General features: G+C 31.9%; 1 protein-coding gene across 1 annotated transcript in view; it reads left to right on the top strand.

Annotated features, from left to right (window-relative positions):
* The window catches only part of Csmd3 (CUB and Sushi multiple domains 3), a 942,208-nt gene extending 920,792 nt beyond the window's left edge, over positions 1 to 21,416 (top strand). Inside the window, 7 exon segments of the mRNA XM_076912208.1 lie at positions 2,415 to 2,594; positions 4,927 to 4,992; positions 9,135 to 9,293; positions 10,923 to 11,035; positions 14,348 to 14,435; positions 15,767 to 15,902; positions 20,626 to 21,416. Coding sequence (XP_076768323.1) covers positions 2,415 to 2,594; positions 4,927 to 4,992; positions 9,135 to 9,293; positions 10,923 to 11,035; positions 14,348 to 14,435; positions 15,767 to 15,902; positions 20,626 to 20,785 — 902 coding nt within the window. The 3' untranslated portion in view covers positions 20,786 to 21,416.
* Positions 21,417 to 26,283: the final 4,867 nt, after the last annotated feature.

The following is a 26,283-nucleotide window of genomic DNA, read 5'->3' as shown; positions in this document are numbered from 1 at the left end:
AGACTTTCTATGTAAATGCAACATTTATTCACTTGACGTGATTGTCATCTCAGAGGCTTACTAAAATGCTTGCTCCCAGTTTCTAGTTCTCTTTGAGCTCTGGCTGGTTGGCTCAACTCAGCTGTTGTGGCTCAAACTCCTCTACAAGCAGACTAATTCAATCTGGATTTTTTTCAGCTTCTGATGGAACTGCACTACTTGGTCTCAAACTAACTCTAGCAATCTGTTCTAATTTTCTGTCTCCTTCTTATTCTATGGCGTCACCTGCCTCTGCTAACTGCACTGAACTGCACTCATGAATGAACTCAACTCCACTGCACTGCACTCACACCACTGACTCCCATGTCACTGATCCAACTCCACTGCACTGAACTGACCTGAGTGAACAGAACTGGCTCCCAATTCAAAGAAACTCCCCTCTCAACTGTCCTCCATTTGGCTGTAACTTTTCAACATGGCTGCTTGCTTCTACAAACAAACTAAACTTACTCCCACTGTTCAAGATTAAAGCTGTGTACTAAAACCATGTCTATATTCCAGCCAGAGTACATAGGTTGCTGGGTAAAAAAAATTCTCTGTACTTCTAGATCTATGAATCTTCTAGATCTATGAATCATATGAATATATGATCTGGCCAAATTGTAGATAAACCATGGATTGTGGTATGATTTGGCAGGAATAAAGACGCACCCTTAATTCCTAACAATGGAGATAAAGTCAGTGTGTAGAACGAAGTAACTATGTTTGAGAGTGATGTCTAATTGAGAGGCAAGGAGACAAATCAGAAAGAGATTTGATAGAATGAGTTAGAGATAAGAGTTGCCCAACTCACCTGAGAATAGATGGGAAAGAGTAGCTATTTAAAAGAGCATGGTAGTGAGAGTTAGAGAAGAGGTGGTTTTACAGAGACACATTGCAGGTAAAGACATAATGAATCAGAGAATAAGGACCCAGAGGTTAAGAACAGACTGCTAGAGTTAGTTTTAGGCCAAGCAGAGCAATTCAATCAGAAGCTGAGAGAATACAGTTTGAATCAGTCATCTTGGAAAGAAATTTTAAGCCAGGACAGCTGAGTTGACCAAGCTACCCAGAGTTTAGAAAGAACTAAAATGGTGAGTTTATTCAGCAGTAAGCTTCTGAGACAACAATTACATATGGCAAATAAAAGTTACATTTACACCTCAGAATATGTATTTTAGGACAGTTTTTGATACTGCAACTGAACCCAGTTATAATAAATCAAAGTGAGCTATGATTATTATTTGTTTACCTAAGCTATTTGTTTACCTATAGCTTACCATCTGCAATTGCTGCTCTGTAATAACAAAGTTCTGTGTATATTGTGTGAAGCTTAAGAATGCAGAGCACTGGGACACAAGTATATAATGTGAGCTTTTCAGAGAGCTATGGCATGAGCATCACATGTTCAAAGCCAGCCTTGGCAACTGGGACCTAGTATCAAAATGAGAATTTATAATTGAATGACAATATAACCATACAGTAGAATGTTGTCTAGCATACATGAGGACCCAGGTTCCATATATATCAATGAAAGCAAAGTCATTGGAAACAGACCATTTGCTACACAAAATTAAAGTAATTGAATCTTATATTAATAATTTAATTAAGTATAAACCATTTATCACTGTGTTTAGTATATAACATAAAATATTAACTGTTATTTATAGCTTTTGAATCTCTATGAGGAAATAAGTGAAAGAATACTGTTTATTAATGAGTTGGTCAGAAAGAAAAGCAACTCCAAATTAGAAGAATGAAATGATTCTTCTTGCACATAGACCAAAATATAGCCAGAGAATTCCAGATGCTAAAAATATTAAAATATATTTCTATATAATATATCACTAATATCTGTCCATATAATGAAACCTTGGTTGAATTTAGCTTCAAGAAATGTTTTGCATTCAAAATAAATATATATTTACATATTAAATATATATTTCTAGAAATTATATAGAAAACATAAGCTTGTGAAAAATTTTACTTCAGAGTCTTACAATTTTTTAAAACATTACTTTTCTTTGTGACTCTCCAGGATTGTGCTACAATATGCATTTAAGGATAAATTGTCAGCGTCGGTTTTCTTTATTTCTGACTCTCTGTCTTTCTTTCATTTTTCCTTCCTGATTTCTTTCTTTCCTTTCCATTTTCATCTTTTTTCTTTTAACATCTCTCAGTATTTTTCATACATTTTCTTAACAAATCTAAGGATATAAAAATAATATAGTGTATATTCACAGTGACATATTTTCATTGGTTCATTAAATTAACTTTTGAAATGTGCACTTAAACAATAAAATTACAGTTAGGATAACTGTGTATTTTGACTATTGCCTCAAAATTCTAATGATGCATCTCAAAAAACTTAACATCTTTCTCTGCTCTTAATATAGCTCACAGCTGTAAACAGCCAGAGAGTCCTGCTCATGCAAATGTAGTAGGAATGGACCTTCCCTCCCATGGGTACACACTGATCTATACCTGTCAGCCTGGATTCTTCTTAGCGGGAGGAACTGAACATAGAGTGTGCAGATCTGATAACACCTGGACTGGAAAAGTTCCTGTCTGTGAAGGTAACGTTTCTTTACAGATGCTTTAACATATTAGGATGTGCTGTTTACATCTTTTTGGAACAAAGAATATTTGTTGGCCAAGTCCAAAATTTGAAGCTATGTAGGCATTTTTGGTTCCCCCCAAAATTGGACATACTCAGACCATTCTGTGTCATCTTTTCAATGTTAACTTGGCTCCATTTCTCTTTCTGCTCCCTTCACATTTTGTCTCTAAAATGGGTTTATTAGCTTATCTGTTTTCTATGTTTCCCATAATATGTTACCTACATGTAGATGACTTCACATGATAGAAATGTATTCTTTCATATATATTAAGTACAAAAGTCTCAAATAAAAGAGAGAATAGGCCTTGGTGTATTCTACCATTCCCAGAAACAGAGCATCTCTCTACCCTTTGTCTTCCCTGGGAAATCACTGGGAATTTTTTTGACTCATAATACTTCAGTGAATTCTGACTTTGTCTTAATATGTGGTATTTTTTTTTTTTTTTTTGCATGCTCATGATATTTTCTTATGAGGAAACTTGTGCTATATATGACATGGTTTAAATTCAGTATTATGTTATTTTGATATTGCCAGTTAATTATAGCTACAATTTACTTCCAAATAAGGTCTTATTCTAAGGTAGTGTGGGTTTTCTAAAAGATTATTTGATCCAATATGGTAGGTGACAATGTTTAAATGTCTGTTATTTCATAGCTTTATAGAGTTTATATAATTTTTTCCATGAGTTTGGTGTAGAAGTGATAAGTAAGAGCTCTAATTTTCATGATTTTGAACTGAACCAAAGTACCATGATCATTTAAGTAGATCTAGGTAAAGTCTACACTTGTTGCTGCTTCACCAGGAAAAAAAAATCTTATTTAGTCCTGATATACTGCATTTACCAGAAAAATGCACACATGTCCCATACAAGGCAGTGAAGGATATTTTCTATACTTATTATGTTAGCACAAGCATTTTCTTTACATCTGTTGAGCTTTTCCTCTCAGACTATCTCATGTTTGAAGGCTTATAATAGGTCCAAATTTTATCAGTGTTTTGAACTGTTTTCATTCCCTCCTTAGATAGAATGCAATCCTGTGGTTTTTCCTGCCCTTCTTAAAATACCCACTGTATAACAAATTCCTTTTTCTTTACTATATCTGCTGCTAGTATTTGCTTCTATTTTTCTGTCCATCTATGTAATCTTCTCCAACTGGCCTTTAATATCATAAACAAAATACATAAAATGTTTTGAAAATTTAAATATTTATATTATTATACTCTAGATCAGTATGTAATAGCATTATCCAGTTTTTATTTCCTTTATAAACTCATTTCTTCTTGGGATTTTCTAAAGATTTAGAGTTCATTTGTCCTTTCAATTTATCTTCTTTATGTTGTCCTTCAGGATCTTCTGTAAGTCAGTGCTTTCTTCTATGGAAATCACTTCCATATTAGCATTACTGTTACATTCTCTTTTTTTTAAGCCTTAGACTTACACATTCAAGTCTGTACTTGATATGGCTGCTTAAATCCCTCAAAAGAAATCTCATCAGAATATCTCTATAAGCTTACAACTGCATTAACTATCTCAATTAGTAGGTTTATGTTTGTATTCCCTGTGTCTGTGATATGTCTGTCATATATTACAAAACTCTTAAACAGCTTAATATCATCCTATTGAAACACAGTACTGTACTGTAGGTTTAGCAGCAATCAGTTGGTTGTTATCATTATTGTTTTATCAACATTAATATTATAGAGGCTGTTCCAACCTCTTCAGTTTAACATTCTTCCAATTACTATGTCCCATTAAATGTTCTTAAGGACGTGACAGGATTCCTTGGGCACAGACTGTGCAAAATTTCCTGCCCATTCTGTTTTCTCTAGCCCCACATGTGATTTTGTTGATACATGTACATTCTTTGGCATGTCTCAAAGCTTTATCTTTTGATCTTACCCAATTTCTGATACACAATGTAATGTGTTAGTAAATTCTGAATTTTAAGTGTGAACCCTGTAAAACTACTTTTTTTTCTTTTTTCTTTCTTTCTTTTTTCTTTTGAACAAACACTCAATCCTCAGTGTCTGTGATGGCATCAAATGTTTCATTCTGGCTTCTGCCTTTAATCAAAGATAAACTGTCTATGTGGATTAAAGAAAAGTCCTTATCCCAAAGGGCTGTGATGGGAATAATTGCTAAAGCTGTTAATTAGAAGATGCTTTGATTGACATGAAATGAACAAAAAATTTGAAGGAAATTAGACAATATTTCAGACTGAAAATGATAGTGTACCACACTGTGTATAATATATTGACTTTTGGAAATGCTGTTTTGTTGCCACAGCTGGTTCCAAAACATTAGTCAAAGACCCTCGACCTGCATTAGGAACACCTAGTCCAAAGCTAAGTGGTAAGTAATTGGTTTTTCTAGACATCACGATCTCTAAAATTGATCTATACTTTCTCCTTATTTACTAATTTAAAATAATAAAGTTTATATGACAAAATTATGTTTCACTATGTTAGTTATGATTATTATATTATATAATATTAACTTGTATGAAATATTTTAATATATTTTAAACTTATTAGACATAGTTATTTCTGCTAAAAATATGACTTATACATCTAGCTATAGCTTTTCATTTTAAAGTCTTTTTACAATAACAATGATAATGATTTTTATATACAAAATTAAAATAAAAGACAAGACTTAATTTAAAAGATATATAACTATACTGAAGTATATATTTCAATATATTTGGTAGAAGGTAAGATTGCTAACTTCTTGAACTTTTACAATTTATTTGTAATCATTTGATTTAAAAACTCAATCTTAGCTATATGGCCTGGTCATAAATAACCTGCAATAAAATTCCTATAACCTTAATATAAGTCTCATCCTAAAATTATCTACTGTATCTGATTTTCTTCAGAATAAAGCATAAAGTATGCATAATAAGTTACCCCATATGTCCCAACTATATCTTGATTAATAAGTATAATAAGTGACTCTATATGTCCCAACTATATCTTTTATATTGTTAAGTTTTATATTTTTGTTGAATACATTTTTATCTTCAGTCAAACTTGAGAATGTAAACTAAAGCAACATTCCAAAGGCTATATATAGATTCAAATACTTTATTAGAAGGGAAGAAATCCCCCAAACTAATGTTGTTTCTCTGTGAAAAACCTGTAAAGATTATAACACAACAGTCAAAACAAATATAAGGTTAAAACAAAACTGTAGATGACAAAACAGAAAATTTCTAATGAATAAAGAAACATTTTCAAAATATTTTGTAATAAAAGAAATATGAATATGACAGAGAACAGGTTAAATACATTTAAAAGTTTGGAAGAATATCAATAACTGTCAATATTTATTTTTCCTATATTTATAAATTATTATAAATTATATCTTAATTTTAATAGATGATATTGAAATACCATAATAATCATGTACCAGTGTAATATTTATATTTTCAAAGAGATACCCAAGCCCATGATGCTCTTCTGATGAGGACTGCCAAATTTTAAAGAAACATGCCAGTCATCCAAGTCGCAAAGAAATTACACTAACACTGTACTCATCATATATGGCCCATATAATTAAAAGAGCAAAGGAAGTCATCATGTGATTAAGAATATTGGAACTATCAGACTTGGGGATATGGATTTTAAATTTAAAATTTTAGTGAATCAAACCTAGTATTAGAGTAAAAACACAACAGTTTAAAGTCATATTTATCATTGGCATATTTTCTTTTATATATCCTTTAAACATAATGAATCATATTAAGATATTAAAGTGCAAAATTATTATCATTATACTATTTTTAAAATAATTATGTAAGATAATTGAAAGCCAATTTATCATCTTAAAAAATTCTCAACCTACCAGAAAGAAAAGAACTTCAAATTCTGTAAATTCTACAAAAAAAAAAAAAAAATAGTCATTGTGAAAACAAGAACACACTAAGCTGCATTATTTTCATAAGCACAAATGGGACACAGTGAATAGGTATCACAAGAATGAAAAAAAATTAATGGTAGAATCAAGTCAAAGCTATGCTCATATAATAATGTTATGAAGCCTGGGTACAGAAGCTTAAATTAATATGTACTTGTAATCAAAAGGTGGTAGAGAAAGGTCAAGACATTTTCATTGCCCAAAAGTTTATTATAGGACATTTAGATTATTCCCATTCCATAGCTATTGTGAACAGAGCAGCAATTAACATGGCTAAGCAAGTCTATGGAGTAGGATACTGAGCTCTTGGGCAAGGAGGGTATAGCTGGGTCATATGGTAGATTTATTTTTAGATCTTTCAGAATTTTCCACACTGATTTCTATAGTGACTGCATCAATTTGCAATCACCTCCCAACATTATGTGAGCATTTCCTTTCCCTCTACATCCCTTCTATCATTTGTTAGAAAGTGTTCTAGTCTTCTACAGGAAAATATACAAATTGGTTGTTTAGCACCAAATGCTCAGCCCTGAAAATATATATAAAGTAACATATGCACACAACTGGTTATATATAGAAAAATATATGCATATACAAATACATTAATATATACAATAACAATCACTAAATAGTAAAGGCCATGAATCTAGAGCAGAGTGGGCAGGAGTATATAGATGGTTTGGAGGGAAGAAAGGGAAGAAGATTCATTATAATTAACTTATAGTCTCTCAAATAAACATCATTAAGAAGAATAGGGGTGATTACTTACTCCCTTTAGTTTTTAGTGGATGTTCACTTAGTTGATGACATTTCAGAGTTTTCCAAGGACTCTCAAATAACTGCTTATTTTTAATTTTGACAAAGCATAAAGAGTAGAAAGAAGGCTAGCATAAGCAAGAAACCACTCTGAGGTTGTTCTCCTTTCCTCAACTCACATGTACAGGAAAAGCAGAATTTTGGTGGAATGTTCAACTTAACAGAAGAGTCTCACTGTGTATTCTACTCTGTTCTGTTTATGCTCATTGGAAACCTGGACTCTGCTATTAAGAAAATAGTTCTACCAAGTGAAGTAGCCATTACTTTAAATTATTTGCCTTAATAAGCAGTTATTTAATGTTTTATATCACAGTGATTATTCATTTTGATACAACTGATATTTCTGAAATGGCTTTACTAAGAACTTACTAATATCCTCCCAAAATGAGAATATTTCATTTATATATATTAATTAAAAGTCCTAATTTATATAGGTTTCATGAAACAAGATCATTAAATAACAATTAATTTTTATTAAAGGTATGGAGATAGACAAGAATTATCACAACTAAGACCTAGAAGAATAAGCAATATGAAAAATAGCAATTACTGATTTTCAACACTTATCAGAAACAACCTGTAGGACTTCCTTCTCTTTTTCTCCTCAAATCATCTCAATCTGTTGCCCCATGCAAATTAGCTTTCTAGGGCATGGGTTTTGCTGATCACTCCTTCATACAGTTTGTAGGTACACTTTTGTTATCCAAAAGCTATCAAATCAAAGGTGTCTTTCTTATAATATGTCACATAAAATCATTGAATACATAGCAGGATGCCTTGATATTTAGGGATACAGGGTACTTAGATGAATGACTTGACAAAAGCTTCAGAGAAAAAGCTATAGATAATTCATGATGGCAAATACATGGTTGCTGCATCCCCACACACTGCAATTATGTGGTGAGCTATTTTATCTGAATCACAACTAAAACAATAGGTTAAAAAATAGCTAAACATTTTGCATTACTTATATAATATAATCTCATATTAATCACAAAGGGAATCAAGATTTAGAACTAAGATATTTATGCAAGATGACAGAGTTTATCAATCTAGAAGAGGGCATTAGATACAAGCAGCATAACTCCAGGGTCTACTTGTACTATATTCTACCACAGTTTGTTCTGTCCCATAAGAAGAGGGCAATTCCAATGACAATTCTTTTATTTCTAAAAATACTTGTAAACCTCAAAGCTGTCAATAAAGTGAGGCCCTGCTCTCCTTCTATTTTTGGAATAACTAAACTGGCATCCTGTAAATGGGACAAAGAGCCATTATCTTTGGGCTGCATCCAGGGCTACTTGAAAGAGCAGGAGAGGTTTACATTCTCTCCATTGAATCTGTCTAGGACACTAGAAAAAAAAAACCAGAGGCCTCTGGAGACATACTCAGAGCTTTGAAAGGTCATGAAAATCATCTCATTTTTTGTTTTGAAAAAAGAAAATATGTCAGAGGAGAGAAAACATTAGTCAAGTACATGCTTCCCCAATTCTAACTACATGCCTCATGTCCTTACGTGTTAGGAGTCTTGCTTTTCTATTGATGATCATTGAACAATCTTAGGCTATAAAATTATGATTTATTCTTAGAACTTTATAATCAAATGAAGAGTATGTTCAATTCTACTCATTGAAGATGACTTATGTTTAGAAATAGATTGTTTCTTCAACAGACTAAAGGATTTAATCCAGTATGTGATGCTCATATTTATAGAGGGATTTATGAAATTAAAATGTACCATTTATTTAATCTATTCACAGTTCCTGATGATGTGTTTGCCCAGAATTATATATGGAAAGGCTCTTATAATTTCAAAGGAAGAAAACAGCCCATGACCTTGACAGTCACTAGCTTTAACGCTTCTACTGGCAGAGTCAACGCCACGCTGAGCAACAGCGACATGGAGTTGCTGCTTTCAGGTATCAGATTCAAACCTAGAAGTTAAGCATCCTGGCTTTCACTTGATCATGGTCTACTACTGTGACATATTTCTTATATTCAATAGAATTTATTGAAAGCTATAATTTTTTGAAAAACAAGGATTATGAAGTTTTGGATTGGTGAGTGGATATTGCTATATAAATATAAACCTGGAATTGTGAAGTTAACTGACTTTAAGACTGTGTTTATGCAGATAGAATTAAAGATCCTGCCCTGGACTAGTACTCTCATTTGTTGAAATGGATTTATGAGATTTTAAGAAAGATATATATCATATATATGTATATATATGTGTATATATATATATATCTTATACTATATATAGTAATTTCTTTGTATATTGCATTCTTATAAAATTATTTCTAATAAATTAATTTGGGGTATAAGTAAAATAAAGTTATTAAATTTGAAAATATAAGAAACACTGGATATTACTTTGTATTGCTTTACGATTCCATAAAATACATTTATTAGAATTAAGTGTACATTACATTTTAAATATGAAAAAATTGGAAAATATTAATTTGAATGAGAGGTGTATTTACATTTAATTAATGATTAATTGAGCTAGCAAATATAAACAACAGTTTTGTTTTTTCCAAGATAACAAAAAATATATATATCTTTGTTTCTTAGTAAATTATCCAAATAAATCCCTGTAAATTAAAATAAAATCATGAAAGTTTATAATAATTTCATTAGTTTTTACTCAGTGTGATTATATTGGGCAATTATGACCATTTACCACAAATATTAAATGTTAGTATCCTTATGTTTTTTAAATTGATTATAATATATTTTAGATCAAGTTTTGGTTACTTACCTTGATATTCCCAGCACATTCTTAAGATCTCTCACTAATAAGTAAAGCAGTAGGCAAGTCAACAAGAGTCAAATTTTAATCAATAGTCAGTCATAAATGTATTGCTCACTTCCTGACTTATCATGCCCTTAACTGTGTCTACACTCTATCCTATTCCAACTTTCAGAAGATCCAGTTAAAACAATTGTAGGTCTTTTGGTGCTTATATTTATATCATTCTCATATTTATCATTTTGAGCTAAATTCTGAAATTTCAAGGTAGAACTCACATGCTCTTTTACTAGATATTTTCTGATATATCTAAAGAGAAAAACTCTTCTATTCCAGCCTAAAATTTATCACATTTCATTATATATTTTACTTGTGTATCATATTAGCAATTTCTGTTGAAAATGTTTATGCATAGAAACCATGTGTAATTATTTTTGTGGCTGTAGCAATATCCAAGACACAAAATTAGCATATAATCCATTGTTATAGAATACATCAAGAATTTAAACTCCTAGTTTCTATCTTTTAACTTGCAAGTCTGACTACAGGAAGGAATCACTTAGTTGGCACTAGCATTTAAGGAAGCTAAAAATTTAGATAATTTTTAATTTATCATTTCAGCTGAGAAACAGGTACATGTTGCAGTTGTATGCACTATGTGTGCAATCACCATTTAGTTGATATTTGCCTTATTTCTTTATATTTCATAATATATCTAATAAGCTATTGATAATAGTTATAATATAAATTATAACTATTTACAAAATTAGATTGATGCTTTTGTATTTTGCAGGGGTCTACAAAAGCCAGGAAGCTCGCCTAATGTTACATATATATCTTATTAAAGTACCAGCACAGGCTTCTGTAAAGAAAATGAAGGAAGAAAATTGGGCCATGGATGGATTTGTAAGTTCAGTTTCTTAAAAGTGCAATGCTGATCTTAATGGCAAATTTGTAGATTTTTTTTCCAGAAAAGGAGATTTTTTTTTCTCAATTTAGCTTATGAAACACATATTTATTTATATAATCCCATATATATAATATAATCAATTTAAAATAAGCTCAGCATTTAGTAAATTTTATTATAATCTTCTTACTTCTATGGTATGAATAATCATGTAAATATTTATGTTTGTATGTCATGTTTTTCATTTCATCAAATATATTTTTATCATCAACGGAGATAAAAGTGTGGATGAGGAAAAATTTAAAGTACATTACATTTACACATGAACCAGAAAGGTCATAGTCCAAGATAAACCTGTGGTTTATAATGAATTTCTTTCTCTAAATCACTGTGTATATGTGTGATTCCATTTTTGACAAGAACCCAATATTTAAGACATATGCAACAAATTTAAAACTGGATCAAAAATTTAAACTTAACAGTGTTCCGTTAATTGAGGTGTGGATTTAGGATATTTTACAAAGTTGTCTAAAGAGGATTTATGTGAGATGCGTCCATTGGAAAGACAGCTACTATATCTTCAGAACAGACTCTCTGTCATGTTTGATCACTAACATTAATGGAGGTTCCTAAAAATATTATTGACATCAATAGTTCTAATTGTAACATTCAGGTCATTCAGTCTTTGCAAAGGACAAATATGTGAGATAAGGTCATATTTTAAAGTGGCTAACATTATAAATATAGGAGTTTATGACAAAAGATACCCCTTAGTGAAGTTCAAAAAGTTTTCTAAGAAAAACACTGTCCATCCAGTTTGTAGGTTTTGTTTGTTATGTTTTGTTTGTATTCTTTATATTTGCAGAGTTGGAAAGTCATAAATCTTCATTTTACTTACGTTGTTGAATTATATTAAAATGAGGCTCATTAATTCATTAAACTATCAGAGTTTGAATTTGATTATTAAGTATGGTCATGGCCACAGTACAATGCCTAATAGGCTGGGCCTTGTGCTGAGAAATGCCAGACTCCCATAGTTATTTTGAGATACTTTGCTTTTTGCAGTGAGTATATAACATTTTAAAAAGTAACTGTTCAAGTTTACAAACAAATTCATGTTACCTGTTAATCACTGAGTAACTAAACTGCATTTCCTATTTTATGTATGCAGTGAAAGGCCTTAACGTGTTTGAATCTTTTAAAGCATGATTATGAGTATATACACATAAAGCATTGATGGTAGACAGCTTATAAGTAACATTAAGGACAACCAATACAACCTGGGTAACAAGAAAATTCTTCTTCTTGGTGAGGGATGTCTGCCTGAGGTCAGCCTTCTGCTCTATTCTGGGTCTGGGGGCTGAAGGAGCAGTTACTACATGGAAGCCAGAAGGTTTCAAGGGTCAGGACACTCTGCAATGGTCTCAAATGTACTGATATATGCTGATGCTTCTGTTGTTACTTGCTTGGAGTTAGCATCGCACTTACACTTATCAGTTCTCAGCCTCACAAGTTGGGGTTATAGGTGTTCACCACTATTTTCTGTTGACATGAGACATTTTTAGCAGATCAATTTTTAACATTTTAACCTATTCTACAATTAATCAGGTTTTCTATATACATTGGTGAGATTGATTATATGTCCAGATAGGTATAGTAAGTAGAAAGCTCACTTTAGAATAATTTCATCATTTCAATTAGGTATCTTCGAGCCTATAGCTCTCATTATTTCCCAGAGCACTCATCCCTGCCTTAGACTTAAGCAGCCGATAATCTATTTTCAGTCTCTGTAGATTTACATGGATTACATTTTTATGACTGAAGTGATATTGTATATGGCCTTTTGTAAGTAGTTTCTTACATTCAATCTAAAGGGAAATATAATCTTTGCATCATAGTATTACATTAGCCTATTATCAGTCCCATTATGTCTCAAAGTGAGGCTGGGAAAAAAAACAGCTTGATGAATAAAACCATCTTCTTTCTGTGGCATCTCTGGAGTGGAAGAAGGGCTAATATAATTATACCATATATATATATATATATATATATATATATATATATATATATATAATATATTAATATATATATACCTAATATATATATATACCTAATATATATATACCTAATATATATATATATATATATATATACTTAATATATGTTTCATTTTCTTCTTTTTTTTAAATAACAGTTGCCTTCTAACATTTTTTTAAATTGGATAGTTTATATATTTTCATTTCAAGTGTTATACCGTTTCTAGGTTTCCCCTCCAGAAACCCCCTATCCTATTCGCCCCCCTTGCTTCTATGAGGGTACTCTCTCACCCACTCACTCACCCACTCCCAAATAACTGTCCTGGCATTCCCTTAAACTAACGCATTGAGCCTTCATAAGACCAAGGTCTTCTCCTCCCATTGATGCCCAAAAACGCCATCCTGTGCTACATGTGTCTGGAGCCATGGATCCCTCCATGTGTAATCTTTGGTTTGCATTAATCACTAGGACCTCTGGAGGGTCTTGTTGGTTGACATTGCTGTTTTTCCTATGAGGTAGCAAACCCCTTTAGCTCCTTCAGCTTCTTCTCTCTAACTTCTCCATTGGGATACCCTTGATCAGATCAGTGGTTAGCTGTGAGCATCTGCCTTTGAATATGTCAGACTCTGCAGAACTCTAGACAGCTATATCAGGCTCTTGTCACCATGCACTTCCTGAAATCCACATAAGTCTACCTTTGGTGACTGTACATGGGATGGATACCCAGGTAGAATGGTCTCCAGACAGCCCCTCCTTCAGTTTCTGTCCCACACTTTGTCTCCATATTTTCTCTCTTGAGTATTTTGTTACTCCTTCTAAGTAGGACTGAGGCATCTACATTTGGTCTTCCTTCTTCATAAGCTTCATGTGATCTGTGAGTTGAATCTTGGCTATTTCAAGCTTTTGGGCTAATATCGACTTGTCAGTGAGTGCATACCATGTGTGTTCTTTTGTGATTGGGTTACCTCACCCAGGAAGATTCTATTTCTAAGTGTATTATGATTTGAACAATGTATTTTTACCCTATATGAAATTTATAAAACTATGGAAAAGTAGTATGCAATATCGTGTTTACCAATATTATAATTATTTAAAATTATAACTTATGCCATTGTTTTTATAATTGAAAATTTGCTTCAGGTGCTCATTACATAGGAGGAAGAAAAAATTCAAAGGTCAACATTCACTTTAGTATGTATTGCGTATTTATTGAGAATTAAAAAATAAAGATGTGGCCAATCCTGATGTTTAATCAGAATTTTAAATATTTTCAGGTGTCTGCTGAGCCTGATGGAGCTACTTATGTATTCCAAGGATTTATTAAAGGCAAAGATTATGGGCAATTTGGACTACAAAGACTTGGTAATATATTTGATTTTTTTATTTTTATTTTCAAGTAGTTCATTTGATACTATAGACATTATAAAAAGAGATAAAAATTCTATACATCTTGCACACTTATAATATCTTGAATTTTGCATTGTCAGAATTTTATGGTTAACCATTTTAACACATTTAAAGAGTAACAATATTCTTTCAAATATCACTTCTTTATGTAATAACTCTATACAAAGCTTAGTTTTTCATTATATCTGTCATTAATTTGATAAGCTATCTTGCCCCTAAGCAAATCCAAAGACGAAAAAGTGATATAGATAACCTGGAAATATTAAACTGTAAATTAGTTTTACCTCTTCTCCTGAGAACTATACTACTTCTTTTCAGTTTGAATATTGGAGCAATTTTCTTACTTCTGAGAAGATGTAGTGGCACTTTGAAAAAGTTTCAAAGCCTAGAAGGAAAAATAACTTTGAGGAATTGGTCCCTTTGAGAGCTTAGTTCTTCTTAAATCCACATTTTTTTTTCTGTGCTATGATGCACAAGATTTTGTAGTTTCATTTACAATTATGTTAGCATGGGCACAACATTTATTGATATTTTATATTTATAAACACATAGCTTTGGTATATATATATTCTTGAGGTACACTATCTCCTATCATTAAACTCTTATATGAATATAAAACAATGAATTATTACTCTAAATGATACCATATAACATTTATTTTAACAAATCATGCCTTTAAACTTTTATATAAATACACCGAGTCACTGGAAAAATATTTATAGAACAAGATATTACTTAAAAACTTGACAGTGTTTATAAATTCTTAGAATGAAGTTTGTTTTCAAAATGCCTGAATTTAAGAACTAGGCTGGCAGCAGAAGGAAGTAGTGGAAAATATGAGATCAGAACATATATTATAAATATAAAATATTTAAATACAAGTAAAAATATTACTTTTAAAATATATACAATTTTAGACCATTAAATACACATTAACAAAACAAATAATATATTAAATCTAAACAAAACATAATTTATCCTTTCATGTAATCTATAAAAGATTCACTGGCATTGGACATTTATACAGTAATGTCACTGGTCTGAGGATGTTCAAATGACCTGTTCCACTGTCTAAAACACTATTTTTTTAGACAAATGTATAAAAAAAATCAGTTTCCTTAGGTAAAAGAAGCCATTAGTTGTGTTTTCTCCATTTCCATCTTAATTTTGGAGAGCCTTATTTTTCTCACTTGAAAATGGAAGAAATTGTTGATTTTTATGTATAAAATCAATTATAAGCTTCAGTTGATTGTGCTTCAATGACTTGTTTGTGTTATTTCCATTAGGACTGAATACTTCAGAAGGGTCAAATTCTTCAAACCAGCCTCATGGTACAAATAGTAGTTCTGTGGCTATTGCGATACTTGTGCCTTTTTTTGCACTTATATTTGCAGGATTTGGGTTTTATCTTTACAAACAAAGGTAAGATATGTGACTTCAGTGACAAAAAAAAAAAATAATAATCAAAAAGCCAAAAACTTTGCACAAACTTTCTATTCATGCCATTTTAACTGTATTAACTCAACTCCATATATCCATTTCATGTTTTGTTGAAATCTATGTGCTGAGGAATTGTAACTGTCTGGTTCTATCATTCACTGCCATATGTATATAGCTCACGGGTAGATTGCACATGATTCACCCTAACACTTGCTCATTTTGTCTTTAAATTTCTTGGCACAGAACTTATTGCACATGTTATTTTTTTATTTTTAGCCATATTGATATTTTAGAGATATTGAATCTACATTCAGGTTTAAATTGTAGAGATACAAACTACTGCCAGACCTATGGAGAAAATGAGGAAAGCTCAAGTTCACTGGCAGTGCTGAATCGTTTTACCCTGGCTGACAGATAGTCATGTTCTAATCTGTCATTCATCTTTAGTTGTTTGAAGATTACTCAATGGTTATGTTATGATTGAGATAGGCCAACTAAATAATAGCACATATGATCTCTCAGTCACATATATTCTATGTAATACAGACATTGGAAGGAACTTTATTTTCAATTTCTTACTATTTGGAAAAAATCCCTTATCAAGTAAAGATCTGCAGACAACCCAATAAATCATTTAAATATACTTAAGTATATTCACATCATTACACACTTATCTACTTAAATACATTCTCTTCCAACCTGACATTTTTTGATAGATCAGTCTGTGCTAAGATGAGAGCCATATATATATACATATATATGTGTGTATGTATATATAATAAAATATATGTATTTTTAACATTTTCACTGTATAATCCAATCATAAAGAGAGACCCTACTGTGGCATGTGAAAGTTATTGCCATGTAGTTACTGAATATAATCATCAATACTGCAGTGTGAAGTCATTAGCAGTCATTCTCTAATTCCCACACTTCAAACTTAAGCCAAATACAACTCTAACATTTCTTATTTTGAATTTTAATATGAATTTAATCATATAATGTATGATATTGGCTTTCTTCAACACAGACTATGTTTTAAGATTTTACTCATGTGATATCCGTCACCACACATGATTTTTTTTCACAATATTACCTTTTGTGGGCCACTGTTTTGTTTAAATGGGCTCATCATTAAATATTGGACATTTGAGTTGCTTCACCATTTACTATTGTGAATAATGCGCATATATATATATATATATATATATATATATATATATATTTGTATAATGTTTTTGTTTCTTGACTGTGTATTCTTAGTTGCTTTGAGAATACACTAAAGATTGAGACTGGTGGAGTGTATTTAATTCTAGTTTTAATTTACTGAGGAAACACCATATGTGGTTTTCCATATTAGCGATACCATTTGTATTTTCAGTAACAATGGGTCTGTTTTCTGAGCTCTCCAAATCTTCTCTAATATTTAATCTCTATTTTTGTTTAGTTTAATTTGCTATAGTATCTGAAAGTATGGTTGAAATAGTGTTTCAATAGAGCTTTAGTTTTCATTTTCATGGTTTCTGATAATATTGAATATCTTCAATTTTCTTCTTTGCCTTACTTCTTTGGCAATTTCATATCTAATATTTACATCATTTTTATGATTTCCTCTCCCTCTAATTCTTCTAGTATCCTTACTCTCTCTCAAATTCATGACTTTTTTCTCTACAGGGATTGTTCTTTTAAGTAAATAATTAAATAATTAATTAATATACTTATTTATTTAAATTTACATCCTAAACACTGCCCCTCCTAGCATCCCTCCCATAGCCCCTCTCACCCCTCCCTTTCTCCTCTGAGAAGGTGGACCCTGTCCCAAGAATTTCCCTACCCTGACTCATAAAGTCTCTACAGTTAGGTATAGCCTTTGTTACTAAGGACTGACAAGGCAGCCCTGTTGGGGATCAGATATCACAGTCATGCTACACCTGTAGGGAGAGCCTCTGCTCAAGTTGTTGGGAGATCCACATCGAAACTGAGCTTCATATCTTAACCTGTGGGTCATGACCCTTTGGGGGTTACATATTAAATATCTTACATATCTGTTATTTTCAGTATGATTCATAACAGTAGAAAATTTACAGTTGTGAAGTAGCAAAAATTGTTTTATTGTTCGAGGTCAACACAACAGGAAGAACTATATTATACTCTCACATCATTAAGAAGGTTGAGAACCACTGTTATACACTATTGTGATACAGACATAAACACACACACACACACATATGCATGTACACACACACACAAACACACACCAAAAGACTGGGATCTTTTAGTGTTATTATGTACCTTTGTTTAGGGTTGACCGCTTGGGATTGGAAAACTAATTAGGAAGACTGTCCATAAGAAGACTTATGCCCAAATTTTTAGTATCCATTGATTGCTTGTAGTCTTTACCTGGGGGTAAGGTCTTGTAAAATTTCCTGTGTCAGCATTTGCATGCCAACTGGTGATGTCATCATTTGCTCTTGTTTTTGCCAAGCTTAGATTTGAGATTTTATGGAAGTAGTATTTTCTATTTTGTCTAGAAGACACTAACATTAGGTATCCTGATCTTCTGGCTCTTAAAATCTTTCTACTCCATTTCCATTATTTTTCCCTGAGACCTAGTAGTAGGAAGTATGTTGTAGTCTTACCAACTGGGTGGGGCACCTGAGAGTCTCTTATTTTCTGTTTATACATGTGTTGAATTCTGTAGACTCTATTCACCAACTAAAGTTTTTTCTCTTACTGATAAGGGAAAAAGTCCTTTATTCTGGACTTGAAGCCTTTATAAAATACATAGTTTGAACATAATGTATTCTTTTCAGTAGGTTTTCTTTTCAATTTCTTACTATACTCTCTGAATGAAGGGGTTTTGTGTGTGTGTGTGTGTGTGTGTGTGTGTGTGTGTGTGCTTTCTCTTACTTTCAATACTTTTGCCATACATGGGAAGTAATTACCAAACTGGAGCTCACTATGTTTAACACATATGACTTTTAAGAAGTTTGATAGATTTGGCACTTGCGTTTAGAGTATAATGGAATTTGAGTAAATTAATGTTCTTAATGTAACATTTTTGGTTTTATAAAGCTTGGTGAATACTTTTTCTTAAAGGTGTAGTTCAAGGCTTCTAGGGTGGAGTGTTTGCCTATTAATCATGATATTCTGAGTACAGTGTCAGTATTACATAAACAGGATGTGGTGCTGCATGCTGGTAGTCTCAACACAAGGAATGTAGAGAAGCAAGAGCATCAGAAGTTCAATCCTGAGGCCAATTTGAGATAAATGAGACACCGTCTCAAAATGTACATTGATATTAAGAAGAGGCAATTCTGTTATATACTCTTGATTCCAGTCTTTCTGGATTCTTACCTAATTAGAAAAAAGAGAGAGAGAGATGGCCATAACCTATTACCTAGTATTTATTGTAAGTATAGTTGGTCAAAGAAATGGAGGTATGGAGGTGTAGCTGCTGTAAATTATTCCCTTGACAAAAAAGCAAATTCTTCCAGTAAATTTCCTTCAATTAGGAACTTAAATCAAGATTCCTGAGAGTGTTTTAAAATTTATTTCCATTGCATTTACATATATTCGAAATAATGACAACACAAGAAATGCACTAAGACTGTAAAATAGTGTAATACAATGTTTAACAAAAAGTTCAATGAAATTGATAGTTGAAAATTATAATGTTATGTATCAGAAAAGGCATCAAGATTTAATTTATTTTTATACAAGATCATTTTAAGAATTAGGCCACATCTCCTCTTTTTCATAAAAATGAAGCACAATATACAAATCATAAAACATAATTGTGGAAAGAGAGATAATGCATAAGCATTAGTGAAGAGTTAAGAACTTAAAAAGAAACTATAAATGAGTAACTTACTCGAACCTTCCTAGACTTCATTGGTTTTAATTGGTTCTGTTTAAATGATGATTACCTATAATAGTTGCAAAACATTTTCATGACAGAAATGCCAGTCATACTTTTTTTTTAACTTTTAATATTTTATTGACTCTTATATATACAGTTTTACAACAAAGGTAAAGATTCACATTTATGGGGCAACTCAACTAGGTTTCCGGTTGTCAAACATTTGTTATCTAGTCTTTATGTAGTTCAATTTTTTGTGTTATTATGGAATTATATCCCTTTTAATCTTCAAGTCTGAAAAATTTTTTAATTACCAGAAAACTTTTTCCTCATTATCTTTCTTAAAGTAATTTCCAGATTATTTCTTTACACATTCTTTTTTTCTGTGTCATAACAATTGTCAAATTGTCCTGATCTGGTCTTGTTCTGTTTACCCATAATCTTTGTTCTCTATCACTTCAATTTAAATTCACAAGAATAATTACTTTATATGCTTTGAAAATGTTATATGCATTCAATGTTAAGAACGATGGTGGAAACACAAACAGATGCTTAATAAGTGATAAGTGAATTTATGGTAATGAAAAGGTACACATCTTGCTTTATATTATATATAAGCAGTAACTTTTATTTCTCAAGAAAATTTGAGTCAATATAATTTATTTAAATCAATATGATTTTTATGTGATATTTATAAATATTTATAGGCTTATGATTTCTTATTTAATACTTTTAAGTGAAAACATACCCTACCAGTGCTAATGAAACTGTATAACTTGAACCCTAGTCTTCTGTTTTTAAAAGTACCCTAACCTGAATTTATCAATGTTATTTTTCTAACAGGACTGCACCCAAAACACAGTACACAGGATGTTCTGTTCACGAAAATAACAATGGCCAAGCAGCCTTTGAGAACCCCATGTATGACACCAATGCCAAGTCTGTGGAGGGGAAGGCAGTACGATTTGACCCGAACTTGAACACAGTTTGCACAATGGTATAACACGGCAACACATCGCCTTCTTCAGAATCCCGGAAATCGACATACTGAACAGTGCACTTTTAGTTCACTGCTAACAAAGCACACTTTTCAGGACTTGCTGGGTCACCTTTTCCTGAGGAATGATAGCGAAGAGTGTTTTTTTCATAAACTGGATCAAACTCTGTCTTCATGTTTACCGTGGAGAGTTTTACAGAAATCGGGCTGCACTCTGGGAGTGCTTACTCACAGTTTATTTGCTTTTTTTAAAAAGGAGATTATTCTAAAACATAAACTTATTTGCATATATTGGAGGAGCATCCACTATCAGTATTTCTGTGCTTTATAAACTATATTAGAGGGACTGGGTTTAAAAAAAATGATATAGGGTAGAAAATAAGAGCTATACTTACCAGAGTCAATAGATCACTGACTTCTCTTTGCTGTCATAAGTCATAAGCAACATTGTACCCACATGTCTGTAGTTCATACCGCATATCTGCAATTCATTCTTTTTATCCCAGGCATTCAATTTATTTCTCTAGATATTTAAGAATGGCACACACCTTTAAACATTGATGAGTGAATTCATGCCACAGAATTAATAAGATTGCCCACCCCAATCTGGCATTCTATGTTAATAATACTGATACTATTTTTTTTTTTTTAGAATCATTTTTAAGTTTTTTCAGATGGGAAGGTCATTGTGTGATCTTTCTTATTTCTCTATAATCAAAGAAACAGTTTTATCCATTGAGCTGTGAAAAGCTCTTTCTATGTTTGCTTCAAATATTCTTTGTCATCTACAAAGTATTTTAGATCACAAAATGTTATTTGTAAAGATGCTTATTTTGCAGTTATCTGACACACCAGCTTATCACCATTTTTTTTAACCAAACACTACAAAGGTTTTGTAAGACCTAATAGAAAATGTCAATTATGTCTGCATTTAATTTATAATGTTCACATATCCTTCTAGCTGAATCTTTGATTTTTGCTACATTTGATAATTTTTAGTGTCTTTAAACAAAGAGGTACAATATACTCTGTTCTATCCCTTAACTTAATGACTAAAAGAACAAGAAGTTCTTTCAGATCACTAATATACCATTGTTTCCCAAATATATGTGCTCATCAAAATTTGACAGGTTTTGAATGTTCTGTCTATACCCTGTTTTTAAGAAGTAAGTATCAGGTACAGCCAGTGTTTTCATTGTCTGATTTAAAAAGTTTATATGTTGTTGTTAGCTCATTCAAAGCTACATCATGCTGAAGTGTTGGAATTTTTAGTTAATAGGGCATTGTCTTTCTTTTATATGTTTGTCATATTTCATTTCACTGAATAAACACATACTCATTGTGAACTCTCTATTGTTGTCCATTTCAAATCTGAATTGTTCTGTGAAGGGTCTCGCTTTTGTATCATGAGATAAGAGTGCCTATGAGAAACCATTGCACCTGGGAGCACTGCTTGGAACTATCTCTACATTTAGTGAATTTCTTGTAAAACACTTTGAGATACATTGTTTTGGAAATTCATACAATTTTCTCAACATTGTATTCTACTGACAGGATGCGGTTTTAAATTTTATGCCATCTGTTATTTATTCTTGTTTATTCAAATGACTGCAATAACAATGATTCATTCACTAATGTTAAGGTTAATATGTTTAAGATCTTGTTTAAATGACGTTTCTTCTGCAACTGGCTACTCCTCTTATATTAATGCATACACTTTTGTAAAGAAGTATATTTTTATGATAAAAGACTTTGTAAAAGTATGATGTAAATTTTCAGTGCAATGTAAACAAATAAAAAAGGTAATTGCTTTTGTAAAATGTGTTTTCTTTTCAAATTCACCTATAGTTCTGTTTGTAAAACTAAGGCACAGGTCCATTTTCACTTGGTGCTTTTAAAAATGTTTACCAATTACATGTCACATTGCAACAAGTAATAAAATGTAGTTTCACCTCTTTATTCTACTTACAAATGAGATAGTATTTTATAGCCTTTAAAAGGCTTGTTGTTCTTTTTATATGCTTAAGAAAATTAAATATATAAATCTCACCCACAGTTCTTTGATACAGAAGACTATGTAGTGATGGCAGAAATGACTAAATGGTAAGATTTATTTTACTATGTGGTACATTCACAAGTGAGGGTCTAGAAAAGGAATTGTTATAGAGTAAAAAGTCAGTAATTGAGTGTTAATCTTTTTCTAAGGAAAATCACAGCACACTGTTTTAATACAGCAAAGAATTAACATTTGAATATTTATGAATTTAAAATAAACCTAGTTTAAACAATGTTTAAAAGCAATAGTTTATGAAAGTGGATACAGTCTCATGCTGTTAAGCCTTCTATCTGAGTTTGGTCTATACAACACATATAGGAGAAGGAGAGTATCAGCTACCATGTCCACCTGTGTGCTGTTGCATTGCATCACACACACACACAGACACACACACACACAGAGAGAGAGAGAGAGAGAGAGAGAGAGAGAGAGAGAGAGAGAGAGAACAAATCACACACACACATAACAAATTTGGGCTAAAAGAAGATTGATTTATTTCTTTTGATTTTAGGATGACTAGAAGTAAGGGAATATTGATCTAAGAAGATATACATGTTGTAAAATTTGAGAAATACCTCTCTGATATCACATTCATGAATTTGGTATTCTGAAGTAATTGAAGAGAAGATTTAGAAGCTGTTGGGGAATACAAGGGACCACCAGACATTAGATTACTTTCTTCAGAATACAAACAATGGAAGTAGTGAACACAGACTAGGTACTTTCCCAACTTTAATAAGTCCCTCTGTGTCATAAGTTTATTAGTATTGTAAAAAGCAGCACATCTTCTATATTCAAAATGTACTGCAAGATATAAAACAAGAAACTCTTGTTTAAACTTTTATATGACCCAAACTGACTAGTAACTATTAGCATAACTGTGAAAATAGAGGTGGTCTCATTACTATGATCTTGTTCAAGACTCCTTATTCCCAACCCCCTCCAGATATTCATCAAAATTATTTGGATACACAGATGTTAATGTAGTAGATAGGTGATGTTTATTCTGGAGTGACGTGGACCACTCTCGAGGTAAGAATAAAATGTGGACCAAAAAATTACTGTGACAATTTGTATCTCAAGTAGAATTTATACTAACTTTAAAGTCTCTGCAACAGACATGTTCCCAAGAGTGACAAACAAATCCTGGTTGTTACAATAAAAAACAAAAAACAAAAAAACAAAAAGAATAGTAGTAACTGAGGTGGTTCAAATCTGATTATATAAATCACCTAAATAGATGAGTATTAGTGGAATTTCATGAAGTTATTCATGACTTTGAAACTTGGTAATGTGCATTACAACAACAAGAGTCTATAGAGCAGCCATAGAAATAATAGCTGTGCCATCTGCTCCTCTCTTAGATTGATAAGCTAAACTGTTTTGTTTTGATGAATATCCTATGAGTTCAGGGATTGAGTCAGAGACTTTATTAAGTTTTCAGAAACTGTATTACTTCAGTAACATATGGCTTAAACTGCACGTCATATTTTGGTAGATTTAAAACGGGAGTCTTTAATAGAAGTCTTTTTTACTGAATAAACTTTTCCAGATCTTTGATAACTTCTTGCTAATTATTTTATCATGCTCACCCTCAACTATTCCTTCTGTTTATTAGATCTCCTTCTATTTCTCTACTCCAACCCAAGTTGGGTTGTGTTGCTCTTCACATTTTTTTTTTTTTTTTTTTTTTTTGCTCTTAATAGTTTGCTGTGTCCAGCACTCAATATGAGTGAGGGCTTTTGATTTTTCTTACTCTGTCATGTATTGTCCTGTTTGGTTGTTGTATCTAAAAGGAAACAGAAAGGTAGTGAATCCAGGAGAGATGGGAGGTGGTAGGGAGCTATGAGAGAGCAGAATGAGGTGAGGTGAAAATATGGCCAGATATATTATATGAGAGAATTTATTTACAATAAAAATCAAATTGTAAAACGAAGAAATAGTACCAAAAAATGAAAAAAATAAGAGTAAAAAGTTGAAAAGCAAGATATGAAACAAAACACAACAAAAGCCATTGGTTTATTTTGTTCTTTGTTATATTCCTGGAGGTGGGCTATCTACTGGTGCATGCTCAACCAGCCAGGAGTGACACATTTCATACAGACTGACTCTTGCTTCCATGAAGTTATTAACTATCCATATCTTTTCTATTATTTGGTGAACTTAAGAACTTTTAATACTCCCTATGAGAAAGTTTACTATGTTCATATTAAGCAGGACTTGTGCAAGCAATAAGAGCTGCTATGAATGCATGAATAAAACAGTTCTGTCATATGGAGAAGAGACTGCTTTGATACAGTCTTCTCTAATGTAGGACTCTTAAAATCTCCCCTCATTGGGAATGGAATGGAATAGGACAGGACAGGATGGGACGGGACGGGACGGGACGGGACGGGACAGGACAGGACAGGTTAGGATTTAGGTAAATGTCTTGTCTGTAGTTGAGAACTGCAGCGACTTATTCTCTGCACCTTGTTCAGTTGTGAAAATTTGAGCAGATGACTTTGATTTATCAAATCTTTTTGATGTTGTGCCCATGTAAGAGAAATTTATACATCATTTCTTATTAAAGCTTTATATGTAAATTATCTATACTGCTACCATGGTGATCAAAGCTGATTTTTATTAGCCTGACAATCACTAAAAGGCCAAAGTTCTATCACTGAGAATTTGGAGGGCCTGGATGATTTCTCTATGTTCAACTGAAGTGCTCTATCCCCTGACTTATAAGGAATCCTAAATTTAATGCAGAAGAAGATGATGATCTGGATTTGAGCATTAAAACTGTGTATCATCTTCCAGTGATTTTCATGGTTTATTTAGTGGTTTTGTGTCTCATTTAAGGAAAGGTTACTGATGAGATCAACTATGTGTTAAAATGCCATCTCATTATTTTAAGTTATATCCTTTAGGTACATAGCTAGGTCCTATGCCAAAGTATGAGATCTGTTTCTAATACCCCAGGGAGGGCTACCATAAGTGAATCTGTTTATTCCAGCCTGGAGCAGCAGTCAATTCAATGGCAAAAACACATTGATTTTTTCATAAGCTATGGAAATAAAAACTGGATCATTTTATAATCTAGTCCTATTAACTATTGGGCACTAGAAAGAATTTGTGTTCATAAAGTATAGGCATTAAGGAACACTTTCCACTCAAGAAATACATCCGCATTTGTGACATCAAGGACTTGGACCATTGTGTAGTCTCCATTAGATGTCTTAACAGAATGCACTGGAGATTAACAAAGAGGCTAGGCTGGTGGAGTTAAAAAATCTAAATGTAATCTAAAATCTAAAAATCTAAAAAGAGAGTGCTTGAAATCCCATTAAACGTTTAGGCCTAAGAAAATTCAGCAATGGGAAAAACACAATATTGCCTTCATATATTTATATTTGTATGGTTATAGTTTTTGTACTTGAAATAGGATTGATACATACTTATATGT

Source organism: Arvicanthis niloticus, chromosome 13 (assembly GCF_011762505.2).
Source record: "Arvicanthis niloticus isolate mArvNil1 chromosome 13, mArvNil1.pat.X, whole genome shotgun sequence".
In the NCBI taxonomy this organism is placed as follows: Eukaryota; Metazoa; Chordata; class Mammalia; order Rodentia; family Muridae; genus Arvicanthis; species Arvicanthis niloticus.
This window is presented reverse-complemented; position numbering and strand designations above follow the sequence as displayed.